The sequence below is a fragment of the Coenobita brevimanus genome, chromosome 52, assembly GCF_032717465.1.
Source record: "Coenobita brevimanus isolate Jiangsu-jjx chromosome 52, ASM3271746v2, whole genome shotgun sequence".
Taxonomy (NCBI): domain Eukaryota; kingdom Metazoa; phylum Arthropoda; class Malacostraca; order Decapoda; family Coenobitidae; genus Coenobita; species Coenobita brevimanus.
Genome location: NC_137005.1, coordinates 7,700,861 through 7,715,183, shown reverse-complemented (window position 1 = coordinate 7,715,183; position 14,323 = coordinate 7,700,861). Strand labels below are relative to the sequence as shown.

General features: G+C 43.6%; 1 protein-coding gene across 1 annotated transcript in view; it reads right to left on the bottom strand.

Moving 5' to 3' along the window:
- Window positions 1-14,323, bottom strand: part of LOC145400389 (LIM/homeobox protein Lhx2-like) — a 66,504-nt gene that overhangs the window by 21,295 nt on the left and 30,886 nt on the right. The window contains exons 2-3 of the mRNA XM_080272904.1: window positions 7,076-7,209; window positions 5,417-5,668 (exon numbers count right to left, since the gene is read on the bottom strand). Of these exons, the coding sequence (XP_080129030.1) occupies window positions 5,417-5,668; window positions 7,076-7,209 (386 nt within the window). The remainder of the gene's footprint in view (window positions 1-5,416; window positions 5,669-7,075; window positions 7,210-14,323) is intronic.

Here is a 14,323-nt window from a genome sequence, read left to right as displayed (position 1 = left end):
GAGGAAAGAGAGAGATAAATAAAGAGACAGATAAAGAGGAAAGACACCAGAAAACAGAAACAAATGGAGAACAGCAAGGACAGAGGGAGACAGGAGACGAGAGAAAAGAAAGAAGGAAGAGAGAAGGGAAGCACACGATAAAGAAAAATAGTGAAGAGGGGGAAAGGGTAAAAAGGAATCAGGAAAACAAGAAAGGCAGGGAAAAATGAGAAACAGGGAGACACAGAAGAGGGAGAAAAAGAGGAAAGCAAAAATGAGGGATTAAAAAAAAAAAAAACATGAGAAGAGTAAGAGGATATTGGAAGCACAGGAAAAAAGTGGATGATAGAATAACAGGAAGAAGGAGGAGGAGGAGAGAGAGAGGACGAGAGAAGAAAACGACGAAAAGAGAAGGAAGAGATATGAAAAGAAAGAAAATTAAACAGAAAAAGGGACGAAGGAAAAACATGAGGGAAAAATTGAAGAAAAGAAGAAATGTGAGAGGCAGGAGGAAAAAATATTGGAGGAAAATGGATGAGGGAATGACTGAGAAGCGAGGAAAAGAAGAAGGAAAAAAAAAAGAGGAGGACGAGAAGAGAAAGGAAAAACACACGAAGAAAAAAAACAAAAAAACATCAAAGCTGAAAGGGAGGGAACGGAGGGAGGAGGACGGGAGGGAGGGATGGTGCTGTGTATGTATGTATGTACTTGTATGTATGTATGCAATATATGTATGTGTATATGTATATGTATGTGCGTATGTATGTTATGTGTATGTATGTATATATGTGTGTATGTACGTATTGTAGATATCATTTCGTACACACCTACACCATTAGCTAAGTGATCCCTTCAGTACGATGACGACTTTGTATTGTTAGAAGCTGGAAGATATCTGGAAGCGGCCCGGTTAATCAGTCACCCCCTAAGGATTTTCACTGTCCAGGGGCTTCACTCTACGCATCCCCATATGGTCTCGCATCAGTCATGAACTTCTAAAGCCCACTTGTTTTATTTTTGTTACATCCAAATTTTCTTTTTTAATTCATGACAGATTTTCGAGCGGTTCTTGAATTTGGCTCTGTTATCATGTTGGTTTTTTTCTTGGAGGGAACAGTTTGCGGGCTTCTGGCCTTTGGTTCCTTCTTCCTTGCATTAGAAAAAAAAAAAAAGATGCAGCCTTCGTTAATCCCTTCACTACAAGGAGGTCGTAAGCTGATATAAAATGTCTTACGGTTAAACAAGAAAAACAATAATCACCTTACTTGAAGGATGAAGATAATTATGCGATCTTGAAAGGGGTCTGATACACGAAGAAGAGAGACACAGCTTTCTATCACTGGGGAAATGACCCACTCCTACCCATGCTTTGCGGACAGGTATGCGTGACGAAGGCATTAGGAGTGTAAGGTGAGAGGCGCTTGTGGCGATGTTTTAAGCTGAAATTACAGTGATTATGCGTATGTCTTTATATATCACTGAAGGAAATGTATGAAGGCAGGGTACTTCACTAATTCACGCGTTTTTAAGTATTCGTTGCCGACCCGAATCGAACTCAGGTCCAACATATCCCCAGCCCAGCACGTTGCCCAGTCGACCATCGGAGGCTTCTGAAGGAGGAGCGGTGGGAGAGTGATGAGATTTAGACCCTGGTAATCATATATCTTTCATTCATTATACTGGGGTGATGGAGAGGGACGCCTTCACGTGGTGGCACTGATATGACCGGGTGCCTCCGCTGCCTGGTTATACAATCGTCCCTTAGTTCCCTCCCTATCCCTAAAAAGGAGGATGGTGAACTACAGCAAGGTAACTTCATTCTGCAGTCCACCGGTTCACATTCATAGGAGCCTGGGGTTGCAGCTGCTACAACCACTACCACCACCACCACTACTACTACTACTACTACTACTTCTACTACTGCTATTGCTACTACTACTACTGACGTGGCTTTATATTCTCCGCTGACCGGGATCGAAACCATAATCCGACGAACGCCAGACCAGCACGTAACCCACTGGACCACCGGAGGGTACGGAAGGATGGGCGGGGTGGTGGCGGGGAGGAAGCAGAGGCCAGTAAACATATGCCTGTCATTGAGCGGCGCTAACAAAGAGGAATCACTAATTACGCGGAGTGGTTGCTGAGAGCCGCACCGTCTGGAGGCTCAATGGCGAGGTAAACAAAACAGCGGAGGGGATGGGGAGGAAGGGAGAGAGGGAGGAAGAGGACAGGGAGGGAGAGAGGGGAAGAGGGTGAGACTGGTGGGGGAGAGAGAGGGGAAGAGAGGTAGGGAGAGAGGGTAGGAGGGATGTGGAAGAGGGTGAGAGAGGTGGGGAAAGGGGAAGAGTTGGGAAAGAGGATGAGGGTGAGAGGGGGAGGGGGGAGAAGGAGAGAGGGGAAGAGGATGAGAGGAGGAGGGAGAGGGGAAAGAGAGGGAGAGGGAGGGAGGAGAGAAGGAGAGCGTAAGAGGGGTGGAGGGTGGGGAAAAAGGTAAAGCCCTAGATCTATGCCTAGATCCATATTTTAAACCTCACTGAGCTTTATGTTGTGTATGAGACTGCTTGCTAAAACGTTAAGAATATAAGAACACAAGATCATAAGAACATAAGAAGAACGTTGTCATCACTCATGCGACTACCATTCACTTGACAACCAAATCAGAGTAAATATTTAAGCGATAAAAATGCGAAAAACAAACGACATCTGATAATGCTAAGCTGCTATGGATATTTGTTTATCGTGGCAGTTGGTTAAGATATGAGATAAGTAGCGTCCCTTAGGAATATTGTGGGGGGAGGGAGAGGGAGAGGGGAAAGGGAGGAGAGAAGGGGAGAGAGGGAGGAGGGAGAGGACAAGAGGTGAGCCCCTGGGGAACACTGGTGGAGAATACACCTGTGGGTCGGTGGGCTGGGAGATGTAAAGAAAGGGGCACACTAGATTATCCACACCATATTGGTTTTGTAAAGGAGGTGATTGGAGAAAGTGGTATATTTGATCACCCATTTGATTTCGTGAGGGGCAGTGTATGGAGGGGGTTGGAGAGAATGGTTGATGCATTGTGTTTGGCCGGGATTGGAGAGTGAACAATGAAGGGACACATTAATATATCCACGCCAGTTTTGTTTTGTGAAGGATGTGAATGAGGAGAGTAGCAGATTTTATTATCCACTGTTATATATTATTTCTTTTTTTTTTTTTCCTGCAAAGGGTGGTGTACGGACGTGGTGGCAGAAAGGGTTCGGGAGATTGTAGTTTGCCACCACACATACACCTCACACTGCATCACCACACTTCGTAGTTAGACACACTTAACAGAAACACACACATAGCAATCACACCTCACCATCAGACATACCACACAGTGCCGCACCTCACCCTAACGCACCTCACACTATCACACCTCATAACACACCGCATACTACCATACTCCCGCCTCCTGCTGCAAAAGATTTCTAACACCATGTACAAAGTACTAAGGAGTACAGAGGAAAGCAAACAGCAACAGACCTAATGGCCCTCTCGAGGCTGTTTGTAACAGAAAAGAATATGACTATTGTAACTAATGCTATGTGTCTGAAGATAAGGATAGTAAAGCACGAAGCAGAGTGGATAACAGGCAATCTTAAGTGCAAGTACATATGTAGACAGGACAGAGGAGGGCTTTAAGTGTTGGTAGCCACATAGATACAGAGGAAAGGCTATAAGTGTTGGTAGCCACATAAACAGTAGGTACAGAGGAGGGGCTATATGTCGCAGTCAGCCCACGCCCAAAGCACGTCACTTCCCGCCCTGAAACCTGTCCCTTCGCCATAGCCCACACCACGCCACTTCCACTACGCCCACGGCACACACACCGCCACTACTATAATAATTTCACCTTAACTTAATCAAGGTTTTCATCCTATTCAGGCTTATTTTACTAAGTCCATTGGTTGAGACGACAATACGGCTCTACATTCACCCCATACAACTTCTTCTTAACTAGCAATATTTTCAAGTGCTAATCTGTTGTTACGACTCGGCATTCAAGATGGTGATATGGCAATCCTAGGGCAAATTAAAGTATAAAGAGCATACCACCACCACCATCTCGCTCTCTGTTAATACCCTTCACTTCCAGAAAAAAATATAGCTAAAAATTAAATAAATAAATGAACAGAAAATAAAAAAAGCTGTAAGGACACCCATATAATACATCTCTCTGCTAAGATTCGTGCATATGACCAACACCATCTGGCGGCATTTTTAAATACAATATCAGCATGTCCATAAAAGCGGAAGGTGCATACGGTTTTAGTTTTAGCAGTAGACGGATTGACTTCAAGCCTACCCAGGAAATATTGCGAAAACTATTTTATAACCTGAAACGCATAATGTGGAAACCTGGTTCACAAAAGCCCACACGCAGATCTGCCTCAGGATTAGTCAAGAGGGAGAAGCAGGTTGAGATAGTTTAATATATTGGCTTCTTCATGTACTGTTGTCTCCAGAATTTCCTTTCCTCCTCCTGCCCTTCTGTAACTCGTAAGTTGGTGTAATTAAAGCTAACAGTTGGTCAAAACTAACTCCTTAACTAACCAAACGGATTGTAATGACTGTGTATAACTTCACGCAAATTAATATAATATTAACGGCAGGTGGAGAAAGGGAATTTTAGGACTCAATTGGACAGTATGCTTGTATAGGGTGATGTCGAGAATGTTGGGGTTGTGATAATGGTAATGGCGAGCCTGAATGAAAGAAAGACAGAAAGAAAAAAAGAAAGAAAAAAAAAGAACATCGTTGCAAAGAGATCAAGGTTAATCTACATATCGGGTATCTGTTGCCTGACTCCTGTTCCTGTGAGGGGTGACCATGGCAAAAGGATCTCAAGGTGTTCCCTCCTTACCAAGAATGAAAGTATATCATGTATCTCTTGCCTAACTCCTGTTCATGTGAGGGGAGACCATGGCAAAGGATCTCCAGGTATTTTTGTCCTTATTCATTATCGATCTTTCGCAGTGATACACCAGCCTCCCTCATATACCTATCAGCCGTTTCTTTCCACTTTGTTGTTGTACTTTTAACCTTTACTTGACCCAGATACTCGTCCTATTGTAGCTTAATTCACGTAGCTCGGGAGCAGAAAAATAAAATGCCACGGCTCTACATCCTTTCCCTAGTACTTCTTCAAGACTAGCTCTTTTCCTCCCACGACACGCCACCCTCCCTCATATTGCTTTATTCTTCGTCTTCCTTGCCTTCTTTATTATTCATATGTGTACTTAGTCTTTATTGATCTGTGTTCTTATGCATGTGAGTATCTACGTTGTTTCTCTTTCCCAGTGTGTATATGCGTCATTTCTGTAGAGCATGGTTTTAGGATAAACACTGTATAAATAAAAAAACTCGAACTCTTGCTGAAAAAGTGGTGAAGACAAAGACGCACACTTACCCATGCCTGGTGTTAGTGGTGTCAGCGGTGGGATCTCGTCCGTGGGCAGCTTTCTCTTTCGCGGTCTGCCCTTCTGCGCCGCGCCCACACCGTTGTAGAAGGCGCAGCGGGGGGCCGTGGGGGAAAGGGGGGCAAAGGGCAGGCCAGCAGACACCCCCACGCCCACTGCCTCCATCTCGGCCTCGGAGTGGAGGATGAGTTCGTAGTGCATTCGGCAGTACACCGCTCCGTCCCGCATACCGAAGTGGTCACCTGGGAGCCCAAAATATGATATGTGTTAGTTTTCCCACACCACAGATCAGCTGACTAAATCGTATAGCATTAGCAAGTGTAAAATAAATCACAATCCATTCTCTTTCATTGCTTCATTCATTCTTACACTTTCATTCTTTGTTTCATTCATTCTGTCGCTTTCATTCTTGTTTCATACATTCGTTTGCCTAGTTTCTTTATTTCATCCATTCATTCTCCCTTTCCCTAGACGTATATATTAATGTGTAGTGTTTTATTTATCAAGAATATACTTATAAAACTCTACTTTTCTTTCCCAGGTAAGTGTGTGAAGTCAGTACAGAGAAGGAGGAAACAGTAAGTTGGATTTCCCCTTGCCGTATGCTTAGACAAAATGTGAAACTTAAATAAATATGAAGAATAATGTGAAAAGAAAATGTTAACTATTCTGGAAAAAATACTCTTCCATAAAAGCGCTTTCCTAAGTTTGCGTTCAGTACCATGATATTTTGTTCAGTTTTGCGTTTTCTATACATTTTGGACTGATTTAGCATTCGGTTGTCATGCCTTTGGTCATTTATAGATCTACTTTTGTATATCTGTTTGTTTTTATTAATTTGGGGGGTATGGGATAGGGAAGAAAGTGGGTATGATGGAGTGGAAAGATGGGGCGTATGATGGGGGTATATACCCTGTGAAAATTGGCGTCTTGGGGCTGAAGGTAATGATTAAGACAGTGTGTGTGTGTGTGTGTGTGTGTGTGTGTGTGTGTGTGTGTGTGTGTATTAAAATCAAGACTGTTTCTAATCCCCACCGCCCGGAATAGACTATAAAACACTTCCTTGGGTTGTATGGTATAAACTCCTTCTAAAGCTGCATAAAGACGCCCGGTGATATCAAAGAAACATTAAGCCAAGTCACTGTATTAAAGTTCCTATACCCATTTTACGCTAACTTGGTCAAAAATATCCATCTCTCCATCTTGAGTTGTGACATTAGATTAACACTAGGACATGATGCCAGTCACGAAGAAGCGCTATGGATGAGAGCCGTAGTCTGTCACTGACCTACGTGAAAGAATCTTCTGGGCCAAGATAAGGTAAAAAGACTAAAACTTTTTTCCCACCAGATGTCCTTCCTAAGTTACACAAAATCGTATTGAAGTAACAGGAATGAAATGAATCCCACGTCTGCTTCAAAATTGAGTCACTTCTTCCAAGACCCATACAGATATATATATATGTGCCACATTTTATCTAATTCGGATCAGATAAGGGTGATGATGATGATGATGATGGTGAAGACGATAATGATGACAGTGATGACGAAGATGACTATACTGACGATTAAGACGACGATGATGATGATGATGATAAAAGTACAGATGAAAATGAAACCAGTGATGACGATGATGGTACTCCACCTCACCTTTGTGTAATTGGACGTGGCATGAGGCGCAGGTGAAGCAGTGGAGGTGGAAGACGTGGTGACGTGCGCGCATCACCAGCTCCTGCGGCGCTATGTCAAGCCCGCACCGCCCGCACCGACCGCAGCCGAACATCCTGCGGGAGGAGGAGAGAGGGACGTGAGACTGCGGTAGGAGGGGGAGGGAGAGAGGGTGAGGGAGAGCGTGGTTATAGGGGGAGAGAGAAGGGGTTGAGTGTGGTAGTAGGGGGAGAAAGAGGGGATGAGATTGGTGTGAATGAGACAGGAGGGGGAGATAGGAGGAGACAAGAGGGAGAAGAGAGGAGAAAGAAGAGAGAAGAGATAGGAGTGGGAGAGAGAGGGCCTGAGACAGCGATAGGAAGGGGTAGGAGATAGGGAGAAGGAAAGGAGGGAAGAGGCGGACGAAAGGAGGGAAGAGAGATAGTAGAAAGAGAAGGGGAGATTGATGTGGAGGAGAGAGTGGCGTAAGACTGTGGTAGGAGGCAAGAGGAGTGGAGGGAATAGGAACCACAGAGGCATAATCTAAACATAATGGGTCAAGTTTTAGATTAGTTTAGTAGCTATTTCCTAAACACACACACACACACACACACACACACACACACACACACACACACACACACACACACACACACACACACACACACACACACACACACACACACACACACACACACACACACACACCTAGTAAGTCGATGGTATGGAAATGTCAATTAGATATTTACACTTAACTCCAGCGCAGTCATTATCTAATCTACACCATACAAATATTTCCTTTCGCCATTTTCCACTTCACCCTCAGTACCGTCTTAACCAAATATCTTGTCTTCTTACTAACTACCTGTAAGAAGTGAGCGGATATGTGAGGAAATAATCAAGCAGCGCGTATGGATGTTTGAGTATGTGTATGTGTCAGAATTAAGTTGTGAGAAGGGTATGTTTGAGCTGGTTTGGTTAGGGTGTGTGAGAGTGAAAGAGCAATTAAGGTGACTCTGAATGGAAATGGTGAGGATGCGTGTGGGTAATGACGGAAGGAATGAGTGGAGTGTGTTTGTAAAGGTGTGTTAAAGTGTGCGGTAGGTGAGTGTGATTGCTGGTGCTTTAATTGTTGCAGCTGTTGTGTGTGTGTGTGTGTGTGTGTGTGTGTGTGTGTGTGTGTGTGTGTGTGTGTGTGTGTGTGTGCAACTGTGCGTGTGTGTATGTGCGTGAGTTTATACCCCCTGTACTGATAAACTTCTACCTCGTCCATCCAGTTCTGCTTCCCACCGGATATCTCGCTTCCGTCAATTTCTCTCTCTCACTCTCTCTCTCTCTCTCTCTCTCTCTCTTTCTCTCTCTCTCTCTCTCTCTCTCTCTCTTTCTCTCTCTCTCTCTCTCTCTCTCTCTCTCTCTCGCTCTCATTTCATATCAAACCAGCTACGGTGCAAGACAATATTAAAACTCATTGAAAATTGCATGAATGTTGCCCAAAACACCCCTCTTGCTTTTGTGCCCACTTTATGATGATGGTGATGATGATGATGATGGTGATGATGATGATGGTGATTTTATAAACAGGGAAGAAAGCTGTGAGGGAGGGAAACGTATGAGGGGAAGGTATGTGTGTGTGTGTGTGTGTGTGTGTGTGTGTGTGTGTAAGGGGGATGTAGTGTGTTTGTGAAAGAGGAGGATATGGGTGTTGGGGAGGGGAAAGCGTGTGTAGGGGAGGGAAAGTGATCAAGGAGAATTAAATGTAAGGGAAGCGAAAGGTATATCTGTATGGGGATAGGAGAGAGAAGAGAGAGAGAGAGGGATAGAAGGAACAGATGAGGGAGGGGAGCGTGTGCGGAAGGGGGAAGATGGATAGGGAAGGAGGGTGGGGTGGAGAGGGTGAAGGGATGTAAGGAATGGGGAGATGTATGTGTGACTGGGAGGGTAATGAAAGGAGGGAGGTGGGGTATGAGGTGGAAGGGGAGGTGAGACGAAGTGTAAAATAGAGAGAGAGGTGTGTGATGGGGTGGATAGCTAAAAGATGGATAGAGGAATGAGGTGGAGAGATGGAAGGACGGAAGGATAGGTGTGTGATTGGGTGAGTGGGGAGGCCTGAAACTGGAGATGAGGTGGAGGAGGTGGAAGGTAGTGTAAAATTGGGAAATGGGCATAATAGGGTGGATAGGGAAATGGAGGTAGTGGAATGAGCTTAATGGGGTGAGATGAGGTGTGCACTGGGGAGGGAGGTACGTGATTGATGAGGCAAAAGTGGTAAGGGAAGAGGTATAGATGGATGAGGGATGGGATGGATGAGGGTGAGAGCATGTATGAAATGGGGAAATAGGTGTTTGTTGAGGCTTGTAGGGAAGGAGGAAATGGGGCAGTAAGGTGAAGGGGATGAGAGGAAGTGTGAAGTGGGAAGACAGCTGTGGGATGGGGTAGGAAGGGGAGGATTCTGATAAAGGGAAAGTCAGTTCCGTTTCAGTTAACCTCGTGAATGACGGAGGAGGAGGGAAAGGACATGAGAAAAAGAAAGTGGGATAAAGACAGTAAATGGTTAAAGAAAATGAAAATGCAGAATAAGTCATAAAACGAAGAAAGGCAGTACAGTGACTAAAAACCACACACTACCCAACCCTGTGCAATCCCCTGACTCCCACACTTCACACTGCCACCTCCATACACATCTCACACTACGGTAACACAATAGGAAAGGACGAGAAGAAAAAGACAAATAAAATTAAAGAAGGAATAAACTAAATGGTTAGAGATCTCCCTACTAGATCCTAATGTACCTTGATGGGAGGTGTAACAATGTGAGTTTTATGTGTGTGATGCGACAGTGTGTGTGCCGTGGAGCAGTGTGTAGTGTGACAGTAGATGATGTGGCAGTGTGAGGTCTGGCAGTAGAAGATGCGACATTGTGAGGTGTGGCAGTTTGAGGTGTTGCAATGTGAAGAGGTGTATCATTGTGTGGCAGTGTATGACGTGGCGCAGTGTGAGGTGTGTCAGTCTTTAGTTGAAGTGCAAGGTGTATCGCTGCAAAGTCGGCAGTATGAGGTGTATGGCTGTTTCCCATACCCTTAGTCAGTCCCTGTTCTTGAAGTACGTGGTCAAAACTACCTTCATCGTCACTTGACGCTATGCACAATAAAACCTTTTTTCTCTACCGCATATCTGTTGACCGACGGTGCATTTCTGATCAGTAACTTCAACAAATCTTTCTGTCCTTCCTCAGTAACGACCCTTTTCCCTCAGCACACCGTCCTCATAAACTGCCCTACCTTATCTCAACAACCTTGTTCCTGACCATCCTCTTTATCTCCTTTCAGTCATCCCTTCTCATAACGTCTTTTACTACCGACTTCTCTTCCCACGATACACTACCCTCCCTCATATACTCTCCTGTCTTCTCCTACTGTCTTGCTCCTTGTCTTCCTCTCCTTCTCCCATTTATTCCCTCTAAGCTGTCCTTTTCACCACCATTCTTGATAAACATTGTAACTATATCTTTCCTTCCCTTTTCTTCTTTTCCTTTCTTTTTCTTCCTTCTCTTCTTCCGTTCCCTTCATAGATTCTCTTGGTAACGACCACACACACACACACACACACACACACACACACACACACACACACACACACACACACACACACACACACACACACACACACACACACACACACACACACACACACACACACACACACACACACACACACACACACACACACACACACACACACACACACACACACACACACACACTCCTCTCACCACCTTATTCATTCTTTACCTTTCCCTTCCTTTCAGTCTTATCCTTAAAATATTATAACCTCTCACTCCTTGCAATACCTGCCTCAGAATTTGCAATCATTTAGCCACCCATTAGTCACTCAAATGTTGCACCGGTTTTGGGGCACGTAAAAAAATATGAAGTCGGTGGGAAAAAGACAGAAAAAAACTTGATGATTAGCAATGCAGTTCGGTAAGCGCATTCTCGTGTTCCAGTGCCGTAGAGCGAGTCGGGCCATTAGCGTGAACTGGGTCACCTGTCATCATCATCATCATCATCATCATCAGGAGCTGCGGAAGGTGTATGTTAATGGATCACAGACTGGTTCCTCCCTCTCCATCTCTAAAACGTGGTGAGGATTTTCGCTATCACCATCACCACCACTATCAGTCATGGCCTTTGGTTCCTTCTTCCTTGCATTAAAAAAAAAAAATCATCTCCTCCATGACCACTACCATCAGTCATCATCATCACCATCACCATCACCACCACCATCACCTCCATCATCACAACCACCACCACAGAACTAATGCCTTTCCCATCTACTTTCACTTTAGATTTTTGGATGTTATTCTGTTCCATCCAATAGCAACTTTGAGAATTTCACATCTCCATCTTATTTATGCAAAAAAGGGAGATGAAAAAAGATAGAATCCAAAAATAATGGTCTGCGAAATGTTGTCCTTAAAGAAATGAACAAAAGAGAGCTAAAATCTTGTTCTCTTGTCTGTCATTCTCGCCTTATCTCTTGGTAGCGACTCTGTTATCCTGGTTGTCCATTTGTTATCACACACACACACACACACACACACACACACACACACACACACACACACACACACACACACACACACACACACACACACACACACACACACACACACACACACACACACACACACACACACACACACACACACACACACACACACACACACTGTGACTTGCCTACACTCATTTCTGCCGCGTGACTGTGAGATTACTTCCTTTACTATCGTTTGTGTTTTTATCCAGGAAACTCTGTATCTCTTTGTGCCATACCTATCACGATCCTTCCCATTTTTGTCAGAGCTCGTGTTTACGTTCAAAGGATTATGTTCTGCTCGACTTTTTTTTTTTTTACTGTATCCATAGGTGAGAATAAGGAAGACACCCAGATTATACACGGGTCATTTCTAAAAAAAGAGCCAATTTCCTCTTCTTCTTGATGTTACTTTGTTTACCAGAAGCCTTCCATACCATTCCTCTTTTTCGCTTGATATCGGTGTCATTAGTGGAATTCTCTCAGCAATCTGAAGTAGGTGTATGCTCTCTTGAACACACTCTTATCCTTCGTCACCTATTTCACTAGAAGGGGCTGAACCTTTTGCCAGTATTTCTTGAACCTGAACACAGTCGTCTGATCTTAGCCTACTTTTGATGCCCGGGCCCTACTTTACTGACTCTTCCTTTACTCTTGAAACGTGGGACAGTGCTACGAGTCTCCCTGTTTTTTTTGTTTTTTTTTCTACCCTGTGATTGCTAGGATTTCTGTTTCCCTAACCAAATCCTCTAATGCTGTCCTGATTAAGAGCTGGTAATCTTATTCTACCTCTAGCCCAAAGAGTTAATCCAGTTCAGAAATGGTCCAGGGCCCTTTTGATACCCAAATCGAGGATCACGAAGGAAATCTACTACTGCTACTAAAAGATATGAACTGAACAGGGTAATGAAGACCACGTAATTCCCTCACTGTCAGCGGCGTCTCTTAAGCTGAACAAAATCGTCCGTACTGAACAGAAGTGAACAATAAAAGAACAATGTCAGCTGCATTGAACAAGAGTGAAATATAAAGAATGAGATGGTGAGTGAAAGGTGTGGCTTTTTTTTTTTTTTTTTTTGAAGGGCACTTAAAGAGTTGCCATAGATTTGCGCTTTTTATTTTATTTTTGGCTTCTGGCGCATACACGTCACTTGTAATAGAATAGGATTAGGTTGGTGATGATGAGGTTATTACGATGATGATGATGATGATGATGATGATGATGATTAAGATGATGATAATGATAAAGATGATGATAATGATAAAGACGATAATGATGATGACGATGATAATAATGATGATGATAAAGATGACGACGATGATAATGACGATAATGAAAGGCGATGATGATGATGATGATGATGATGATGATGATAATGATGATGATTAAGACGACGGTGACGATAATGATAAAGACGATGTTGATGACGATGATGTTAATAATGATGGTGATGATAAAGACGACGACGATGATAATAACGATAATGAAAGACGATGTTGATGATGATGATGATGGTGATGATAAAGATGACGACGATGATAATGACGATAATGAAAGGCGATGATGATGATGATGATGATAAAGACGACGATGATAATAACGATAATGAAAGGCGATGATAATGATGATGATGATAAAGACGACGACGATGATAATGACGATAGTGAAAGGCGATGATGATGATGATGATGATGGTGATGATGATAATGATGATAATGACGATAATAAAAGGCGATGATGATGATGATAGTCGTCAGTGTCTTGCCAAGCCTCCCACGGCCAGCCACTCCCACGCTCTGTATAAGGCAGGGCTTAAGGCGGGGCTTTGTCGGTATGGCTTATACCAGTTTACACCCCTTCACCACGACGCTGTGTTTTATCTATCTATCTATCTGTCTATCTATCTATCTATCTATCTATCTATCCATCTATCTATCTATTATTTACGTCTTTATTTTTCCTTTATTTTATTTACTCTTTACGTTCTATTAACGGGATTTTTTTTTTTCTGGAGGGAGTAAGATTGTTATACCCTTTCACCACGACGCTCTGTTTTATCGTGTTTTCTTTCTACAGGCGATTTATTTAGGAAGGGTTAGATGTAGCCTTCATTAACCACTTTATCACCCAGGGTCTCTAAGCTGAATAAAATCGTCTGGAGGTAACATCAATCAGTCAGTAGAACACGTTAAGGGATAGTTGTTTATGGTGTTATAATGAGAGGGACGCCTTCACGTGGTGGCACCGATATGGCCTGGTGACTCCGCTGCCTGGTCATACAAACGTCCCTCAGTTCCCTCCCTATCCCCCAAAAGGAGAATGGTGCACTGCTGAAGGGTGACTTAACCCTGGAACACTAAACCCCGATCCGAATTACACCAACACTAACGTGGGGTTGACTGAACCCCATTTTCGAAAAATGAAAAAAAAAAGTCAAAATTAGAATTTATTCAATTCCTTGACATACATAGAAAATATGGCCTTTGTACTTCAATCTGAGTGAAAAACCAATGACTTGAAACTGAATCTTAACACTAAGGTGGATAACTAAAAAAAAGTGTAAAAATTCTAAGATTAACTAATGACTATGCTGAAGACCAATGCTATACGGAGACGACTGCAGCTGCGGCCATGGCTGTGGGCACACAAACACCCTGGTC